Source organism: Canis lupus, chromosome 7, assembly GCF_048164855.1.
Source record: "Canis lupus baileyi chromosome 7, mCanLup2.hap1, whole genome shotgun sequence".
Taxonomy (NCBI): Eukaryota; Metazoa; Chordata; class Mammalia; order Carnivora; family Canidae; genus Canis; species Canis lupus.
In genome coordinates, this window is record NC_132844.1 from 25,670,357 (window position 1) to 25,692,291 (window position 21,935).

The 21,935-nt window shown below is 38.6% G+C and overlaps 1 protein-coding gene and 1 long non-coding RNA gene across 4 annotated transcripts in view; one reads left to right on the forward strand and one right to left on the reverse strand.

Annotated features, from left to right (window-relative positions):
• The window catches only part of CFAP206 (cilia and flagella associated protein 206), a 67,687-nt gene extending 49,258 nt beyond the window's left edge, over nucleotides 1-18,429 (reverse strand). Inside the window, exon 1 of one of the 2 annotated variants that reach the window (XM_072832126.1) lies at nucleotides 18,412-18,429. Coding sequence is in view for 1 of the 2 variants with exons in the window: in XM_072832121.1 (XP_072688222.1) it covers nucleotides 14,106-14,124 (19 nt within the window). In the remaining variant the exon portion in view is untranslated. Of the gene's footprint in view, nucleotides 1-14,105; nucleotides 14,415-18,411 lie in introns of those variants that run through there. The other variant, XM_072832121.1, reaches the window with a different exon arrangement.
• Nucleotides 14,960-19,305, forward strand: LOC140636678 (uncharacterized). 2 transcript variants are annotated; one of them, XR_012033894.1, is made up of 2 exons: nucleotides 14,960-15,140; nucleotides 18,774-19,305. It is a non-coding gene; the product is annotated as an uncharacterized lncRNA (long non-coding RNA). The 2 variants fall into 2 exon arrangements; XR_012033895.1 differs by having other exon boundaries at nucleotides 14,960-15,136.
• Nucleotides 19,306-21,935: the final 2,630 nt, after the last annotated feature.

Here is a 21,935-nt window from a genome sequence, read left to right on the forward strand (position 1 = left end):
GGCTCAGCGCTTGAGCATCTGCCTTCAACTCAGGACGTGATCCTGGAGCTCTGGAATCAAGTTCCACATTGGGCTCCTGCATGGAGCCTGCTTCTCTTCCCTCTGCCTATGTCTCTGCCTCTCTGTGTGTCTCTCATGAATAGATAAATAAAATCTTAAAAAAATAAATAAACATTCCCATTTATAATTGCATCAAAAAGAATAAAATACCTAGAAGGTGAAAGACCTATACTCTGAAAACCATAGGATATTGATGAAAAAAAGTGGAAACAACACAAATAAGTGAGAAGATAAATCATGCTTATGGACTTGAAGAATTAATATTATTAAAATTTCTGTACTGTCCAAAACAATCTATGAAATCAATGTAATACCTATCAAAATATCAATATTATTTTTCATAGAACCAGAACAGATAATCCTAAAGTTTGTATAGAACTACTAAAGGCTCCAAAAAGCCAAATAAATCTTGAGAAAGAAGAACAAAGCTGGAGTTATCACACTCTCAGATTTCAAAACTATGGTAATCAAAACAGTATGATACTGGCCCAAAAATAGACACATAGATCAATGGAATAAAGGAGAAAGTCCAGAAATAAACCCAGGATTATAGAGTTAATTAATCTACAACAAAGGAGGCAAAAATATACAACAGAGAAAAGATATTCTCTTCGGTAAATGGTTTTGGGAAAATTGGACAGCAACATGCAAAAGAATGAAACTTGACCACTCTCATACCATATACAAAAATAAACTCAAATGGATTAAAGACCTAAATGTAAGACCCAAAACCATAAACTTCCTAAAAGAAAATGCAGCCAGCAAATTCTTGGCTATTAGTCTTAAAAATATTTTTTGTGTCTGTCTCTTCAACAAAAGCAAAAACAAACAATTGGGACTACAACAAACTAGGAAGCTTTTGCATAGTGAAGGAAATCATCAATAAAACAAAAAGGGAAGCTACTGAGTGGGAGAAGATATTTGCAAATGATATGTCTGTTAAGGGATTAAACAACAACTCGATTAAAAAATGAACAGAGAGGGCAGCCCGGGTTGCTCAGCAGTTCGGCGCTGCCTTTGGCCCGGGGTGTGAACTTGGGGACCCGGGATCAAGTCCTGCGTCGGGCTCCCTGCGTGGAGCCGGTTTCTCCCTCTGCCTGTGTCTCTGCCTCTCTCTCTCTCCTCTCAGTGTTTCTCATGAATAAATAAATAAGTAGTTTAAAAAAAATAAAAAATGAGCAGAGAACCTGAATAGATGTTTTTCCAAAGAGGACATAAAGATGGCCAATAGATACATGAAAAGCTGCTCAACATCACAAAATCATCAGAGAAATGCAAATCAAAATCACAATGAGATATCACCTCATTCCTATCAGAATGGCTAGTATTGGGGATCCCTGGGTGTCTCAGCGGTTTGGCGCCTGCCTTTGGCCCAGGGCGCCATCCTGGAGTCCCGAGATCGAGTCCCACCTCGGGCTCCTGGCATGGAGCCTGCTTCTCCCTCCTCCTGTGTCTCTGCCTCTCTCTCTCTCTCTCTCTCTCTCTATCATAAATAAATAAATAAATAAATCTTTAAGAAAAAAAAAGAATGGCTAGTATTGAAAAGAGAAGAAATAAATATTGGCAAAGATTGGAAGAAAAGGAAACCCTTGTGCATTGTTGGTGGAAATAGTTGGTGGACCCACTGTGGAAAAGACCATATAGGTTTCTTCAAAAATTAAAAATAGAAATACTCTATGATCAGGTAATTCCACTGGTGGATATTTACTCAAAGAAAATGAAAATATTAATTTGAAAAGATACATGTACTCCTATGCTTATTGTAGCATTATTTATGATAGCCAAGGTATGGAAAGCAACACAAGTGTCCATGGATAGATAAGTGGATGAATATGTTATGTATGTGGAATATTACTCAATCATAAAAAGAATGAAATATTGCTATTTGCAACAACATAGGTTGACCTAGGTGGTATTATGCTAAGTTAAATAAGGCCAACAGAGAAAGACAAATGCTATATGATTTCACTTAAATGTGGCATCTAAAAGCAATAACTGAGCAAACAAAATAAAATAGAAACAGACCATAGATATAGAGAACATACTGGTGGTTACCACAGGGGAGAATGGTGGGGAGATGGGTAAAGTAGGTAAAGGGAATTAAGAGGTACAAACTTCCTCCGGTTAGAAAATAAATAAGTCACAAGTATGCAGATATGCAAAGTATAGCCTAGGAAATATAGCCAATAATATTGTAATAACTATATGCTGACAAATGATGGTGACAGATGATAATTGCACTTATGATAAGCATTTCATGGGGTATATAAATATCTAATCATTATGTTGTATGCCTTAAACTAATATTGCATGTCAACCATACTTCAAACAAACAAGCAAATAAATAAAATTATTTTTAAAAAATCTATTCTTTATGATTTTCAACTATCTCCAAAGGTGACAAATGATGAGGAAAGCATTAATTCTTTGTTTCCCCTCTTTTTCTCCATCACAAGAATCAGCCAGTTGAGCAACAACAAATCTTAGGATTAGATTTTCACCACCTAAATCAGGGAGAAATTGAAACTTTTACTGTAGATACCCAAACATGGGGTCCTCTTCTTTCATGTATTATAAAAATCAAAATTATTAAAACATAAAACGAATAAATTTAATCAGTGAATTATATTCTAATCAAATTAAAGCCTCTATAAAAATGTGGAGGCAATAGTGATTCTTAAAATTATTTGCCCCTTAACCAGGTAAATTTCATACACATAGTCCTAATCAGGAAAACCTGATCCAAAGCATAAAAACCTTTGCTAATATCACCTCTGTGGCAGTGATTCTCAACTCTGGAGAGTGAAGGGTAGCATACTTTGGGAGTCCCTTGTGATGAACTCTGATATGCCCAAAGTATGCTACCTTTCACTCTCCAGAGTTGAGAATCACTGCCACAGAGGCGATATCAGCAAAGGTTTTTATGCTTTAGATCCTGTCTTTTACTCACCTACTCCCATACTCATCTCCAATCTTTAGCTAACAACCAATTCTTCATTAATGTCTTTCAAATCAGTTCAATTCTCTCCATTCCCATTTCTCCTGCATTAAAGCAACTATCTTTTCTTGTCTGGATGACTACAACAACCAAGCTTCCTGACTCCAGTGTTGTACCCTCCAAATCTTTGCCTATACTAAAATGATATTTCAAAAATATAAATCTGATTGTATCATTCCCCTGCTTAAAATCTCATGAAGGCTTCTGAGTAGCCTTGGGGTGAAGTCCAAACTCCTTGGCATGGCATAAAAGGGCCTTTATGATCTGATCTTGGCTCCTCTCATCCAACCTCAGTTCAAGCAGCTGCCTCCCTCCTCCTCCCAGACCACACCCTTTCCATTCTCTGAGTATGTTAAGTTACTCACTGGCCACCTTAGCATATAGGTTATTCTATTTGAAAATCCCTTTCCCTCTTCACTTGGCTAACTTTTTCATGTTTCAGAAGTCATGTCTCCTGTGAAGCACTCTCTGACCTGTCAATATTGGGTTTAGTTCCAAACATTTTCACTGCCCCTCAAAGAAAGTTCCATACCCATTAAGCAATCACTCCCCATCTCCCCTCCCCACAGTACTAATATGTGACAGAGCTCTCAGTACTCTAGAGAAGTCTATTTTCTTGTCTGTTTCCTCCACTAGACCACAGACTCCTTGAAGGCAGGGAGATTCTGTGGAATCTCCAGGACCTAACAACAGAGCCTGGGATGAAACAGTCACACCAGAGTATTTGGGTTAGGGAGGTAAGTATAGTGTGGGTGAGTGAAAAAAAGGAGAGAATTTTTAGAAGTCTTTAATGTCTTCACTGAAAGGTGGGAGTGATTTCAGAAGGAAATAATTTTAGAGGGAAAGATAGAAACATTTATATTATAGGTCTTCAGAACTTCCTTTGACTCTACTTTTGGCTCTCCTGCTTTAGGATCCTCTATCTATCCCCAAAAACGCTTTTATGCATCCCCAAGAAGGATTGTTCTCAGTATTCTCTTCTTCCCTCCATGCCTCAAACTAGAGCAGGGTAGTTTCCAATGGTGCCTGGGCTTCAGAAGGTGGGTGCTGAGTTAACTGACTCCTAAGCTTGCAAAGCTTCTTGAGAGACCAGGTACTGGTCTTGAGAGACCTGGTACTGGTACCAGGTGGGTATGGGGGACTGAGATTTAGTTCCAGATTGAATCTCATCTCTGTGATTCTCTCCCACTATGGGGAGCACTATGGCATGGCTCTCAAGGATGAATGTTAATTTGGTACAGTCTAAACCCTTATTAAAGGAAGAATATGTTCTCAATTGTCAAGGAGCTTACTTTGCTTGGCTCGTAAGTCTTCATTTTTGTGAGGAGGGATTTTCTGAATCTCCCTTCCAGGTTTGCTGAAATTATAGAAGAGCTACATTCTACTTTCAGCAGCTGTCTTCTTATGACCAAATAAAGGGCTTGGATGCATCAGATTATTTCAGTTCATTTGTCCCTCTGATGGGGAGGGCTGGCCTGCCAGTTCCACCTGGCACACTGCAAGTAGTCATATATCACCTGGATTTCTCACTTCACTCCAAGCTCAATAACTCTAACACCGATCTCTCTAAAGCAGTCCCACTCTCTGCATTCTTTTTTTTTTTAATTTTTAAAATATTTTTATTTATTTATGATAGTCACACACACAGAGAGAGAGGCAGAGACATAGGCAGAGGGAGAAGCAGGCTCCATGCACCGGGAGCCCGACGTGGGATTCGATCCTGGGTCTCCAGGATCGCGCCCTGGGCCAAAGGCAGGCACTAAACCGCTGCGTCACCCAGGGATCCCCAATCTCTGCATTCTTTATTGGGATGAATTGCCTTTGACTTAATAGCAGGCCCACTGATTTAAGCAACCCCAAACCTGCTTTGGGTAACCCTGCTTCTCCCTCCTTCTAATGCTTCACACTCAGATCTGTCACTAAGCCTATCCATTCTACCTTTTTCAGCATGTCTCATATCCATTCCCTTCTCGAACTACAGTATTCTAACTGAGGCCTGTTACTGGAATCTCTTAAAGTTTTCCCCTCCTTCCAGCCTGCACCACTCTCAAATGCAAAGCTGATCATATAATCCCCTATGTATATCCCTTTGAAGATTTCCCATTACCTACAGGAGAAAATTCAGTTTTGCATCCTTTGCGTTGGATGCAAGTTCCTCCTTGATCTGGCTGGCCTCTTTATCACTAGACCTGCACTGTCTAATAGGATGGCCACCAGCCACGTGAGTTTATTTACGTTTAAATTGGTTAACGTTACATGAAATTTAAGATTCAATTCCCTAGTTGCCCTAGCCACATGTGTCTAATGACTACTGTATTCAACTATGAAGACATAGAACAGTTTCATTGATGCGTAAATTTCTACTGGACACTCATCTCACCCCTACTGCACCTGAATTCAAACTTCCAAACTATTCTTACCTAAGAGCCTTCTATGCTTTAGCTGAGGCAGCTTCGTTTACTGTGCCTTTCAAGATACAGCTCAAATGTCTCCCTATTCACTGAAGTCATTCCCAACCAAGTCTCCCACTGTCATACAATTGGTCATCTCCCTCTCTGGGGCCTCTATTGCACTCTTTGCTAACCACTGTCATTGCGCCCCTAATACTCCTTGTCACCAATTGGTGTTCAAGTCTATTTCCTTTCACTACAGTGTGAGTTTGGGGGCAGGGGCAGGGTCCCAGTGTTATCCATCTGCATACTCCCAGCTCCTAGACTAACGTCTGACATAGAGTATATACTCAGTAACTATTTCTGTGAATAAATATTACAAATAATTATTCATAAATTCAAGATTCAATCAGCCTTTAGAAATAGAGAAAACCCCAATTTAAACCCTTCATCGATGGTATAAACCTTGAAGAAGAAATATATTTTTGGTCAGGTCATCAAAATACTTCTCTTAAATCATGGTCTCCGGATGCCTGGGTGGCTCAGGGACGCCTGGGTGGCTCAGTGGTTGAGCGTCTGCCTTCCACCCAGGGTGTGATCCTGGAGTCCCGGGATTGAGTCCCACATCAGGCTCCCTGCACGGAGCCTGCTTCTCCCTCTGCCTATGTCTCTGCCTCTCTCTCTCTCTCTCTGTGTCTCTCATGAATAAGTAAATAAATAATCGTTTTAAAAAATAAAAAAATAAATCACGTCTCATGCTAGAATTGTATTCCATTTAAATTAATCAATAAGAGGCATGAAAGTTTGAGTGGATAATTGATATGATTTGATAGGCATGGCGAGGTGAGGCTGACTGCACATAGAAACAACTCTGGCTTCAGTAATTATTAGGTTAACACCTAAAATGTTTAAAGCACACACACACAAAAAAATAAAACAAAATAAAATAAAATAAAATAAAATAAATAAAATAAAATGTTTAAAGCTAGCATTCAAATATTTACTAAGTGCCTGGGTTTAAAGTAACACATGATCTTTATGAAAATTTTTTGGGAAAATACCAATTGCCTATAGCTAAATTAACAAAGATCAATATTGTTAACATGTTTGTGTAATTATTCATTACATGCTTATTCATGCATGTCTCCTTCACTTTCTTTTTTTTTTTAAGATTTTATTTTTAAGTAATCTCTACATCCAACCTGGGACTCGAACTTACAACCCTGAGATCAAGTGTCTCATGCTCCACCGACTAAGCCAGCCAGGTGCCCCTGACCAGAGACTTCCCACCTTGCTGCAGAGGGACATCACCTAGACTTGTAAGTCCTCTCTCTGATTCCCCTCTGCCCTGGACTTCCCTTGCCTCTGTCTTCCTTTTACTCTTGGGTTTTGCTCCTCCACTTGAGCTTTAGGATCAGCTAAAGTTTTCAAGTCCTAGAAAACAACCTATTGGGATAGATATTGGAATGGTTTTAAATCTGTAGATCACTTTTGGGGAACACCGGCATATTTAAATCTTTTCATCTTTTAAGTTTTCCTACCGCCAAAAATAATATGTCCCATACATTTTGGTCTTCTTTATTGTCTTTCCATAAAGTTTTATAATTTTTTAAAAGATTTTATTTATTTACTCATGAGAGACACAGAGACATAGGCAGAGGGAGAAATGGGCTCCCTGTGGGGAGTCCAATGCAGGACTCTATCCCAGGACCTGGGGATCACGATCTGAGACAAAGGTAGACGCTCAACCACTGAGCCCCCCAGGTGCCCCTAAAGTTTCATCATTTTAATCATAGAAGGCTTGAACATCTTTTGTTACATTCTGAATGTTTGTGGTCAGTATGTAAAAATATATTGATGTTTGTGAATCAATTTTTGTATTTAACAAATGTGCTAAACTCTCTTGTTAATTCCATATCTATAACAGCCACATCTGATCTATCATTAGATTCTTTTTGATTTTCTAAGTATACAATGACATCATATGCCACTAATGACTTATTTCTTCCTTCCTTTCTTTCTTTTTTTTTATTACTTCTTTTCTTATCCATTTCCTTTTTTAATTGATGGACTTTATTTTTAAATTTTTTTTAAATTTCTGCTTGAGAACTTTTCTTTTTTGCAGATTTTATTTATTTATACAGAGAGACAGAGGTAGAGACACAAGCAGAGGGAGAAGCAGGCTCCATGCAGGGAGCCTGATGTGGGACTCAATCTTGGGACTCTGGGATCATGATCTGAGCCAAAGGCAGATGCTCAACCGGTGAGCCACCCAGGCATCACTATTTTTTAATTTTTTAAAGACTTTTTTTTTTTTTAGCAGTTTTAAGTCAATAGCAAAATTAAGAGGAAGGCATAGAAACATAGAAGGCAAAGATCCTAAATAGATCTTTTTATAAGAGCAGTCCTAGGTTTACAGAAAAAATTAAGCATAGTTTTCATTTATACCCTCTTCCCACCCACCCACCCCTCAAGTCCCTCTACATCTTGCATCAGTGTGGTGCATTTGTTACAACTGATGATATAATATAACTGATTATATTGATATAATATTATTAACTAAAGTCCATGGTTTACATTAGGGATCACTGTGTTGTATATTCTGTTTTTTTTTTTTTTTAATAAATATCATTGGTTTCAGAGGTAGAAGTCGGTGATTCATCAATCTTAGATAACACCCAGTGTTCATCATACCCCCTGCCTTCTTTAATTGTATATTCTGAAAAAAAAATTGTATATTCTGTTTTTGACAAATATATAATGATAGGTATCCACCATTATAGTACTGTCTTCCAAGGTGCTTGTCTTATTTTGCATTCTCACCAGCAAGAGTGATTTCTATGTGCTCCACATCCTCACCTGCATTTGATACTGTCAATATTTTGGATCTTCATCATTCAAATAGGTATGTAGTAGTATCTCATTGCTTTAATTTTGCAATTCCCTAATGACATATAAAGTTATACATTTTTTATCTCCCCCGCCCCCCCTTTTTTACTTTTTAAACACATCTTTTCAAATGCTATTTATTATCTGTACATCTGTTCATATTTTTTGCCCATTTAAAAAATCAAGTTGTTTTCTTGCTGTTGAGTATCAAGAGTTCTTTATGTATTTTGAAAAATAGTCCTTTATCAGATATGCATCTTGCCAAGATTCTCCAAGTCTGTGGTTTGTCTTTTCATTCTCTTAATCAGCTCTTTTGCAGAACGGAGTTTTTAATTTTAATTAAGTCCAACTTACCAATTTTTTTCCTTTCATAAGTGGTGCTTTTGACATTTTATTTAAAAAGCTATTGCCAAAAAAAATAAAAAATAAAAATAAAAAAATAAAGCATAAAAAGCTATTGCCAAACATGGGGCACCTGGCTGGCTCAATCAGTAAGGCAAGCAACTTTTGATCTCAGGGTCATAAATTTAAGCCCCACATTGGGCATGGAGCCTATTTAAAATATTAAATTAAATAAAAAAATAAAAAATTATTGCCAAACTCAAGGACACTTAGGCTTTTTCCAGTGCTGTCTTCTAGCTTTGTACAGTTAGTTTTATGATCTATTTTGTTAATTTTTGTGACAGGTTTAAGATTTCTGTTTGTTCACTTGTTTGTTTTCTACTTCTGGATGTCCAGTTATTCCAGCACATTTGTTGAAAAGATTATCCTTTCTCCTTAGAATTGCCTTTGCTTATTTGTGTGCGTCTATTTCTGGTCTCTCTATTCAATTCTACTGATCTGTTTGTTTACTCTTTGACCAGTACCACACTGTGTGTTTACTGTAGCTCTGTACTAAGTCTGAAAGCCAGTAATGTCAGTTGTCCCATTTACTTTTCATGTCTTTTTATCTCTTATTATTCTAATTTGGATTTGTGGTTAGATATTGAATAGTAGTAATAGTAATACTGAACTCTATTATTCTCAGAGAAATGCTTATATTATCATATTAATTATACTATTTCCTGAAAATAAATATCTTTTTGTTGTTGTTGTTAAGGAAGTTCCCTGCTATTCCTGATACGGGACTTTGCATTTTATTTTTTAAAGATTTTATTTATTCATTGATGAGAGACAGAGAGAGGAGTAGAGACATAGGCAGAGGGAGAAGCAGGCAACCCACAGGGAGCCAGATGCGGGACTCCATCCCAGGACCCTGGGATCACGACCTGAGCCAAGGCAGACGCTCAACCACTGAGCCAACCAGGCACCCCGGGACTTCCATTTTAACAAACACTCCTGGTGATTCTAGTTCAAGTGATCCAGAGACACACATTTTGAAAAAGTAATTAACATGAAAGAAATACCATGTCTGGCAAGGCATTCCCTACCTTTCCAGAATTATATACAAATTCTGTCTTTGATTCTGATGAACAATGATATACTTATGTATTAAACATTAAAAAACATAGATTAGCTATGTTGATGACTGAGTAATAAACATGACTTAAAATGCCAAAATGTCATAATTTATTGATACTTATATTTTTTACCAATATAGAATTGCTGAAGACTTCTAATACAATAAACTATACATAACCATATAACCATAACCACAACCAAGATAATGAACATATCATCAGTTCCTGTCCCCAAAGGTCCCTATTGTCCTTTCATTCCTCCCTTATGCTCCTATCTCAGGCAACCACTGATATGCTTTCTGTCTCAATAGACTGGTTTGCATTTTCTAGATTTTTATATAAATGAAATCACACAATATGTATTTTTTGCTTGTCTAGCTTCTTTCAGATAGTATAATTGTTTTGAGATTCATCCATGTTGTTGTGTATACCAGTAGTTCATTCTCATTTATTACTGATTAGTATTTCATTATATGGGATATACCACAATTTTCTTATCACTAGTAAATCTCAGTTTTTAATGTGGTAAAAATAAGTTATTTGTCTCAGTAGAACAGAGTAGAAACTCTGTAACATTACAGAAATTCCCCAAACAAGAATATGAAGAACAAATTATGAGAAGGAACTGTTTTGGGATGCCTGGGTGGCTCAGCGGTTGAGTGTCTGCCTTTGGCTTAGGGCATGATCCCGGAATTCTGGGATCAAGTCCTACATTGGGCTTCCTGCATGGAGCCTGCTTCTCCCTCTGCCTATGTCTCTGCCTCTCTCTCCCTGTGTCTCTCATGAATAAATAAATAAAATATTTTTTTAAAAAGAGAGAAAGGACTGTTTTGATCAAAGGTGAGATCTTTGTGATGAGAATAAAGTCTGAAAGAGATAAATAAAGCAGAGGAGGGTGAGGAATTTGGAAAGCAAGAATAAATTATGACCTGAGAAATCAACCATAAGAATCTGGTAGCAGGTATAACCATGAATTTCAAAACATTTAAATTTAATGAAGTTAATTTATCAGTCTTTTTCTCTATGGTTAATACATTTTGTGTTCTGTTTAAGAAAACTGCCTACCCCCAAAGTCATGAAGATATTCTAAGTTGCCTTTTGGAAGCTTTATCATTGCCTTTCACATTTAGATACACACAATACTGTAAATTGATTTTGATCTTTGATATGAAGTAGAAGCCAACATTCTTTCTTTTTGTGTTTTCCCGTATGGATATCCAGTTGATCCAGTACCATTTATTTAAAAAGAGCTCTTTCCTCTTCACATTGCAGTGTTTCCTTTGTCACAAGTCGAGTATGTGTAAGTGTGTTGTCATTGGCCTGTTTGGTGTATCCCAGTCTTTTATCCATCTTTGCATCAATATCATAGTGTATTTATCAATTTAGCTCTGTAATAAATCTTGGTAAGAACAAAGTATCCATTGTTCTTCTTTAAGATTATATTGGTTATTTTTAGCTCTCTGTCCTTCCATATAAAACTCACAATCATTGTTAATTTTCACAAAAATATGTTAGATTTTTGCTGGTTTCTTTTTTTAATTTATATTTTTCTTTTTTCTTTTTCCTTTTTTTTTCTTTTTTTGCTGGTTTCTATAGATCAGTTAGAATCTATAGATTAATTTTTAACATCTTTATAATATTGGGTCTTTCAATCCATGAGCATAGTCTATTTTTTTATTTACTTAGTTCTTTAATTTCAATGATATTTTATAGTTTCCTATGTATGTGTTTGGTATATCTTTTGTCAATTTGAGGACCATTGGAAAAGTACTGGTGCTTAAGCTCCTCTCCCAGAGATTCTGAATCAGTCTGGTTCCAGGCATTGATACTTCTCCAAGACTCCCAGGTGGTTATAGTGTGCAGCCACAGCTGAAAAACATTGCTTTGGAAACCTCTCTCAAGGCTGACATTAATCTATCATCAGTATTCTTGTGGTGTTCACTCAGCTAAAAACTGTTCACATATATTATCATCCAATCTTGATCCTGTATCTCTGGAATCTATCAATGTTATCTTATTTGGAAAGAGTCTTTGCAGATATAATTAAGTTAAGGATCTTGAGATGAGGAGATTACCCTGGATTATCTAGGTGGGCCCTAAACACCATTCCAAGTGTCCTTATAAGAAGAGGCAAAAGAAGACAACAGACACACATAGAAGGTACCGCAAAAAAGAGAGAGGTGTAGCTACAAGCCAAGGGAAGCTAACAATCTCTAAAAGCTGGAACAGGCAAGGAACAAATTTTTCTCCTAAAACTTCCGGAGGGAGTGTGGCCTGATGATACCTTTATTTTAGGCTTCTGACCTCGAAAAGCTGTGAGAAAATAAATTCCTGTTGTTTTAAGTTACTTTGTTCATGTTATTTTCTTACTGCAGCCCTAGGAAATCAATACAGGGCCTAATCAGATGACATTTGCTCATCTAAACCTGCGACTGTGCCCTAAAACAAACATATAAATAAAGTGAAGTGATTAAGACTTTGGATGTAAACAGCCTTACCAGCTGTGTGATCTTGGAAAAGTTAAGCTTTTCTTAATTACTTTTCTAATCTGTACAATAGTGCCTACCCACTGTATGGTTCTTGTGATAATTAAATTATTTAATGTATAGAAGGCCCTTGGAAGAGATTGTGGAACAAGGTTAATACTTAAGAAGTGCTAACATGGGACCCCCTGGGTGGCTTAGTTGGTTAAGCATCCCACTCTTGAGTTTGGCCTCAGGTCATGATCTCAGGATTGTGGGGTTGAGCCCCACCTTGAGCTCTGTGCTCAGCAAGGGGTCTGCTTGAGGATTCTCTCTCCTTTTCCCTCTACCCATCCTCCAACTCACACATGCACATTCTAGTGCTCTTTCTCTTTCTCTCTCAAATAAATAAATCTTTTAAAAAAATAAAATGTTAAAGAAAAAAAGAAGTGCTAATAGTTATTGTAGGAAAAAAATCTCATAAAGAAAGGATGTGATATATCAGGTAGAGTGGCTAGGTGTTATTTGTTTTGGTTTTGCTTTTTAAGGAAAAATATCTCTTCTTTTCTAAGACAGAGTTTTAATCAGAGGTGCAGAGGGAACCTCTAAGGCTATGTGGACCAGATACTATATTCAAAGTGTTGAATGGACATGTACATTTTTTTCTGGAGAGAGGGGTCATGGTTTTATCAGATCCTCAAAGAGTTTTATGATTCCGTAAAAACTAAGAAGGATTGAAAAGACAGAGGGTAAGAACAGAGTGGCCTGTGGTGAGGGCATGCTTACCACCCACAACACTCCACCCTCACATTCTCCATCTTCTCATCGAAACAAACGTTACAATTATCATGTTGAGCAGGGTGGCCAAGTAGCATAGCACAGTAGTGGAACCGAGGGGTGGCTTGGGGACAAGAGCTTTAGATTCATCTTACTTCCCCAATAAATACATCTCCAATAAATACTTCCCTCAGGATGTTGTTGCCCTAGCCTATCCTATATAGAACATTCGAGTGCAGCCTTTGACATAAATAAGATAGTCAATAGTGTATGTGCAGGGAAGGGAGATTTAAGATGAGGCAAAGATGGAATTGATGGAGCAGGGAACCTTTCTTTCTGCATCTTAGAAAACCATAAGAGGAGGAGTTGGAAGCAGAGGAGTCTTGAGTAACCTCCCAACACAGTAATCCTGTTTTTTTAAATCTGTAGTGACCCAGATTTGTTCCATTTGCATACTGTCTCCAGCAGTACCCCCCAAGCAGAGGACACTAACAAGGTCAAAGTTGATGAGAAACAGTATGGGAAAGTGTGCCAAGCTGACCAGGATGGAGCTGAGTTTACCAAGTGTGGATTTCAGGAGGTCCACTGGGTAGAAAAAAAAGAGTAGTACTATGACTTCTGATACTGAGTGAGATGAAGCTGAGGTCTGTGGAGCCTAAGTATCAAGAAATGGTGAAATGAAAGTTTCCTGGTATGTGACCAGTGCTGTTACTAAAATCATACTCCAATGTTGGAATGGTTGGAAGCCCAAATTTGTGGTGTCTACAGCATGTATAAGTGAGGTACTGTTAAGGCTGAATAGCAACCTCTATGAGGGAATTAAAGGGAGTATGTACTGCCAAGTGTGTGACTTTCATTCCCAGGAAGAACAATAATCAGGTTGTTACCCTCAGAGGTAAGCAGAGCACCTAAGAAGGAAGCTCCTCCTGCTACATTAATATCATCTTTCATACAAAAAAATCAATTCAAAGGATTACTTCCAAATTCAACCTCAATGATATATAATATGTGGCAACCACACGAATGACTCAAATGATTCCTATGTAGACCACAGTGCTTATTTTCTTACCTGTATGTAAGGGAGCCATCTGCTGTCAGAATAGGATCCTCCAGCTGCAAATTCTTCCATTTCACCCTCCAGCTACATAACTACGTGAGCTACCTCCAGATCAACAATACTGTAGAATTTGAGAAGCTGACATGAGATCACTGTCAGGGAGAAGTAACTCACAATCCCCCCATCTCTTTTGCAAGTCTGAAAATATTCATTAAGCACATAAATCCATTTATTACACATTGCAATTCTCAAAGAGAGTTCTGTTGTGCTAGAATTAATAAGGCAGTCTGTAATAACACATGTCCCTGCCAATTTCCTTCTTAGTGTTTTTGGTAACACTATTCCTTCCTGAACTTGTCTTTGCCTGTCCCGATCCTACCCAACCCGCAACTTCAGTTCCAGTCTCATTTCCTTTGTGAAGACTCTGTCATTGCTCCAGCACACAATGGCCTCTCCTTGGACCTCTGCTCTGTCCCTGAGGCCGCGCTCTTGTGGGCACTTCATCATCCATGCACTGCTTCATAGTAACATATGCTCACAGCCAGCATTTCCCATATGCCCACACTGTTGTAAGCACTTTTTAAAACTTATTAGATCTCATAATAACCCTATGAGGTGGTTGCTATTATCATTTCCACTTTACAAAAGAGGAAATTGAGGTCTAGGAAGGCTAAAATAAAACCCTGCCAACATCATCAAGGCTATTACACAGCGTGGCCACCATTAAACCCACACACCCTTTCAGATGTGTTTGTAAGCACCCAGAGGACAAGAACTCTTTCTTTCTTTCTTTTTTTTTTTTTTAGGACAAGAACTCTTATAAAATTCTTTGGGAGTTCTCACAGTGCCTAGCCTAGCAACTAGAATCTTAGGGGCTGAGGTCCAATGTTTTATTACAGTTTACTAATTTTACATGAGGTCAGAAGACCCAGAAAAGAAGATCATTTTATCCCATTAATCAGGCTGATAAAAAACTAGTCTGACAAGATACTATAGTAGTAACAGGAAACGTACCAAGGATGTACTATAAGCCAAGCACTGTGGTAGGTATGTTTATATATCAACCCATTTAATCCTTTTATACGTCCTTTCAGAGAGGTACAATTATACATATTTGATCATTGAGAAAACTGAAGCACACAGAGAGGTAAAGTAACCTTGCTTGAGGTCACAGAGACTCCAGCCTATGCCTAATCTACACACTATCATGTCACACTTACCATGGAAGAATTCTTATTTGCAAAGGAGTTTGGAAATTGTGAAGAATATACAATGAGAAGATGGTCTTCCATATATATATATGGAAGAGGCATATATATGGAGAGGCAGAGATATAGGCAGAGGGAGAAGCAGGCTCCCCGCAGGGAGCCTGATGCAGAACTTGATCCCAGGACCCTGAGATCATGCCCTGGCCCTGAGCCAAACGCTCAGCTGCTGAGCCACCCAGGCGTCCCTGGCCTTCCCCATATTATACCACCTCCCAGTCTCATCGGAATGGTGCAGGAGGGAGGATCTCCAGAGACGCATTGCACAGTCCTGTGGGGATCTCATGGTTACTGCTGCCAGCAGGAGCTGGCCTCAGGGGGGCACTGCTCCCCTTTTAACACTTGGCTTTTATAGGTGTCCTTTTAAAACTCACAGCGATCCTAAAAGCAAGTCTGGAGCATTTGAAGGTAATAAGACAAACAAAAAGCATACGTAACAAAGGATACCATAATCTGGTTACAAGCGGTGGTCTGCTCTCCAAGGCTTGGACAAAATGGTCTCTTGACCTTCCTTTCTGCTGAGGCTCCATTCTGTGTTGACCCCACACAAACACTCACCTGGCACCTTTCTTCTTCAAAGTCAGGCCCTTAGAGGGCTGAGTTTGGGAGAAGTAAGACTTTTCTGTGAGGTGACACAATATTCAGATTCCTGTTTCCTGGAGGAAGACCCATTTCTTTCACAGATGACAGACACTCCCATTCAGTGCTCTTTTGTGGAGATGGCTTCCATTTAGCCACTCCCTCAGGAATGAGACCTGTTTTTTAATTTTTAATTTTTAAATTTTTATCTATTTATTTTTTGAGACCTGTTCTTAAGCCTCAACAGGACATCCTAAATCTAATGTCTGTAGAAGATATTTACGTGTACAGTAGTAGGTGGCCACAAACTCTTTTCTTTTTTTTTTTTTAATTTTTATTTATTTATGATAGTCACAGAGAGAGAGAGAGAGAGAGAGAGGCAGAGACACAGGCAGAGGGAGAAGCAGGCTCCATGCACTGGGAGCCTGACGTGGGATTCGATCCAGGGTCTCCAGGATCGCGCCCTGGGCCAAAGGCAGACGCCAAACCGCTGCGCCACCCAGGGATTCCCCCCGCCCTTTTTTTTTAATTTCACAAACTCTTTTCTTCAGGGTATCAAAAAATAGAAAGAATTCTCACACCAGAATGCCTCTGAGATTAAAGAAGCCAACACAATGAATGCACTGCAGCCAGGAACACATCTGACAAAACAGTATGCACGTGCACATGAGTCTGCTGTGCATGGATTAGGAGGCGGTGATGGGCATTTGTTTCTAGATACCATAATTTGGGGTATTAATGACTGGGATATCATCAGGAAGGTTACATATGGAAATAAAATCAAGGACAGTACATTCACAATCACTTCTACTGATGCTACCTCCAAACCTGTTTGCTCACTATTGCCAGGAGCCTGACTACCTTGAGGAGAACCTCAGACCCATAATTGTAGATGCTCAAAAAGCTATCCATTAATGTTATTAAATGCCTGTTTAATGCTTTCATTTTTAAAAACCAACTCTTTCTGAATTTAGCAATGATGCTTTCCTTACCTAGAAGTTTTTTCTGGGCTTGCTTGTGGGATCAATTTGGTTTTAGCTTCTAATGAATCCACCCCATCTAGTCCCAGGATATATAGACTCTTGTAAGTTCCAGCAGTTCCTTCTAACAAGGCGCACATCGCAAGTATAAGGCAGTGCTGAGTCAGTGGTTATTGATGAGGACAGATGAAACAATTTCTTCTTCTCAAAAAACACTTGGGTTTTTTTTCTTGAGAATGAAAGACATACAGAGAGAGGGCAGAGACACAGGCAGAGGGAGAAGCAGGCTCCCCAAGAGGAGCCTGATGTGGGACTCGATATCAGATCCCGGGATCACACCCCAAGCCAAAGGCAGACGCTCAACCACTGAGCCACCCAGGCATCCCTCAAAAAATATTTCTTTCTAGTTATTTAGAAACAATGTTATCAATCATATCTAATTTATAGATATACCTGTTTTCTAAGAAGATCTTCTGTGGACATAGATATCTGTGATATCTTTGCATAAAGTAAAAGGTCTGCAAATTTGGCCTATAGGCTAAATTCATCCCCTGCTTGTTTGTTTGTTTTTTTTAAAGATTTTATTTATTTATTCATGAGAGACACAGAGAGAGAGGCAGAGACACAGGCAGAGGGAGAAGCAGGCTCCATGCAGGAAGCCCGATGTAGTGATCCCGGGACTTGGGATCATGTCCTGAGCCAAAGGCAGATGCCCAACCACTGAGCCACCCAGGTGTGCCACTGAAGCACCCCACTGCCTATTTTTGAATGACTTCCAAGCTAAGAATAATTTTTATATCCTTTAGAGGAAAAAACCAAAGAACACTAGTATTTTGTGACATGTGAAAGTTATTTGAAATTCAAATTTCAGTGTCAGTAAGAAAGTTGGATTGGAATGCAGCCGTGCTCATCCACTGTAACATCACAGCAGCTTTTGTTCTACAGCAGCAGAGCTGAGTAGCCACAGCAGAGATGATATGGCCTGAAAGGCCAAAAATATTTTGTATCTGGTCCTTTACAGAAAAAGTTTAGCAACTCCTGACATTGTGTAACAGACTATCTTACTTTGAGGCATAAACTTTTAACTTCATTCTTTTTCAAATCATTTATAGTGGCCTGATTTTACGGATAAGGAAATAAGAGACCCAAAGTGGTTATAAGTAGTTTGAGTGATATAGAGCCTGAACTAAAACACTTGGTTAAATTATCTAAGCTCTCTAAACCTTAGTTATATCACTTACCAAAAATTGTGATGGTGGTTGGGAAAGGGAGTAACACGTGCAAGGGGCTTAGCATACAGTCTGACAGAAGTGTTGACTAAATGTAGCTATTTTTATTAGCTAATAATATAAGTATACTATTAAAACTCAGATCTTCTGATTTAAACCAGTACCCTTTTCACTATAATAAACTGTATTCCCCCCAAAGAAAAAAATAGGAATAGGTTATATAATCATTGATTGTTTTATCAAGACTTGAGATAGTTCTACTCACTCTCCAGACATCTGATCCACTCATATCCTCAAGTTTCTACCGGTGTGACATCATAATGGCCAGAGATGGTCTTTTGGGAGACAGATATCACTTACTCAGGAAGGCCTTACAACCACTTCTCTTCTGATCTGTCCAGTGAGGATAAGGATGCTCATTCTACATAACTGGAAGCTCAAAGAAAATAATAGACATGAAAGCATTTTGAAAACAGAAATGTTGTTGTAGTTAAATCATACATCTATGGAGCCCTTTGCAAAAGTAGATGATTCCTAAGATTGCTATCTGATCATAGGCTATTGGGAGTCTGGTCATCAGGTGAACTATGACTTAACCGCTAATTCTTTTTATTCCTTGATTTGGAGACGAGCAAGAAGCACCCAGCTCAGAACCTTGGAGGGAGTGCCAGCGATAGAAGACAAGAAGTTGTCAGCAGAGGAAAGTGAACAAGTGAGGGATATTCTGAAGTCCCTACCAGCTGTGTACCTAAGCATTACCCATGCCGTGTCTCTCTCTACGGACCCTGTCTCCCTCTATCCATCCGCCTTCCTTTCCTCTTCCTGTCTTCCCTGTCCTTCTCTCTCCCTCCCCGTGTGCCCTCCTGTCTCTCCTCTCTCTTACTTCATCCTCAAGAATATCATTAGTCTTTATACAACAAAATACTTCAATTCCATGTTCTTAATGTTATATTATTATTCTACTCATGTAAATTGTTGTTTCATGTTATTTGATATGAAAGAGATAAGTAGGACTTTGTTCCACTTATTGTGACGAGCACTGAGTAATGTATGGAAATGTTGAATTGCTATATTGCACACCTGAAATTAATAGAACATTGAATGGTAACTATCCTGGCATTTAAAAAATAAATGAAAATAGGACTTTCCTGTTTGCAAAGCTCTTTCACATGCATTATTTTGTTAATCTTCAGGGTTTCTCAAAACCCTACTAAGAAACAATGTTCCAAATTATAAAAACAACAACAAAAAAAATTATGAAAACAAATAATGATAGCAAAAAGCTTTCACCTATTTTTTTTCTAAATAGGAAAGTGTCTCTTGACTGAGCAAAAGAGTTTCCTTCATCATGAATTTAGAGATCACTTGGTTGATTTAGCTCTTTGCTTTCTGATTCTACTGTGGGTATCTTTCTCTGATCCATTTTGAAGATGTTCATGATTATGTTATTAACTAGCAAGTCAATTCCTATTCTGTAACATGGGATTGGAGGGCCTCCATGATTACCTGTGACCTCTCTTTCCCGTTTCATTCCTCATGAAAAGAGAGAGTGAGGTTCTTGTCTAACGGAGTTGAAGAATGAATCTCAAAGAAGAGAGAGTAAAGCAATAGAAGTTTATTAAGCCAGGATACAGAGAAAGCTCTCAGGAGTAAGAGGGGTTGCCAATGAGGACCTCCGATGAGGTCTTTTATTTAGGACTGACCAGGGAGCTTGTGGCCTTATCATTCTTGTGACTTCTTAATTTGAATAAGGGCTGGTGATAACATCTTTAATGACTTACTTCTTCTTTGGGGTCTGGCTATTCTTTGTTGGTCACAGATGACTGTCATAAAAAAAAAGACACCCACTGCCCCCAACCCTGACATCTAGGGCAGGGTGGTCTGCTTTGTTCCCTTATCTCTTGTTTCCATACACGTCAGCATTTTGGGGATTTCTGTGAGCCTGACCATGTAGCCTCCTACCTATCTCTCCCTCCCTAGCCCCACCTGTGCCTTACTCACCCATGACCCCTCTTTATGTACCACATAGCTTACATTTTCCTGACTGTGCCTTTCCTCATCAGTTTAGCTCTGCTTAGAGTATCCTACCTTCTCACCAAATCTGCCAATGGAGACTGGACTAGGCCTTCAGGGCCCTGATCACAGCTAGCGTTACATTTCTCTCAACTCCTAGAGCCCTTTGTCAATGCCTTCACCGGAGCACTCCCTACATCTGGCATTGTAGTCATTGTTTAGAAACCCATCATCTCTGCTACTATCTGACAGATCTCTGTAATCCCTGCAAATTTAGGGCAATGACTGCAAACAATAGATTTTCCACACTGCTTAATGAGTGACCAAGCTTACCACTTCCAGCCTAAATTTTCTATACAAGATATGAAAAAACTCAATTTTTACAGGTTTTCATTACATTTTGAAGTGAAATCACTTTCTTCATTTAGTACCAGATTTTACTTTAGCATTTAAAAGGTTTTATTTATTTATTTGAGAGAGAGAGCAGGAGTAGAGGGAGGGGCAGAGGGAGAGGGAGAAGCAGATTCCCTGCTGAGCAGGGAGCTAGATGCAGGCTTCATTCCAGGACCCTGGGATCAGGACCTGAGCTGAAGGCAGACGCTTAACCGCTTAACCAGCGGTTAAGCCACCCAGATGCCCCTACCTACCTTAGCATTCTTTTTTTAAGATTTTATTTATTTATTCATGAGCGGCACAGAGAGAGGCAGAGACATAGGCAGAGGGAGAGGCAGGCTCCCTAGGGGGAGGGAGCCTGATGCTGGACTTGATCCCAGGACCCCAGGATCACGATCTGAGCCAAAAGCAGATGCTCAACCATTGAGCCACCCAGATGCCCCTACCTTGACATTTTTGACATGCAATTCGATATGCTAGTGCTGGGTGTTTTTCCACCTAAAGTCATAGTTCTGAGAAAAATGAAAAACATCTGCCATAGGCATTTATTCAAGCACCGCAATTACATAAGGACTAGGCAAACATGAATATGAATCTGATGCTGACCTTTAGGATGGCTTTCAGTTTTTCAAAACTATTACATGAGCTCAAGGCTAGCTTTACTTTTAGATTCCAGTAATCTAGAAAACACTCCAAATTATTTATTTCTCTGCAATGGGTCATAAAATGTGACATTAGCATCCTGGAAAAAATTACATTTGAATCCACTTATAGTTGAAAGAGAATATGTTTGATGATATTTTTGAAAGCACCCCCTCTACAAATAAAGCAGGAATAGGTTATATAATCATTTATTTTAAAATGTTAATGGTATTTTATTAGGATTCAAGATATCTGATCCACTAATGTCCTCAAGTTTCTGCCAAGGTGACATCATAATGACCACAGATGGTCCTTTGGGAGATGGATATCACTTAGTCAGGAAGAAAATACAGTATATTTTCAGCTCAGATTTCTTAGCAACATAAGGAATTAATTTTGTTAAAATCAAAAGCCATAAAAAAAAAATCAAAGCCATTTCCTCTGAAAGCTACTGTTTCTTTCTCCTTTCAAGTTCAGGAATCTCCCCCACACCCAGACCTTTTCATATATCCTTTTAAAGGTTTATACAACCTATCCATATGACTTTCTATAAATAGACCATCCCTTTTTTTCTGTTATAAGGCTTTTCATATTTGTTTTTTTTTAAAGTAAACTTTATGCCCAGTATGGGGCTCGAACTCACTACCCTGAGATCAAGAGTCAGCATGCTCTACCAACCGAGCCAGCCAGGTACCTCAAGGCTTTTTATGTTTGAATAGAAATAAAGGAAATACTGAATTG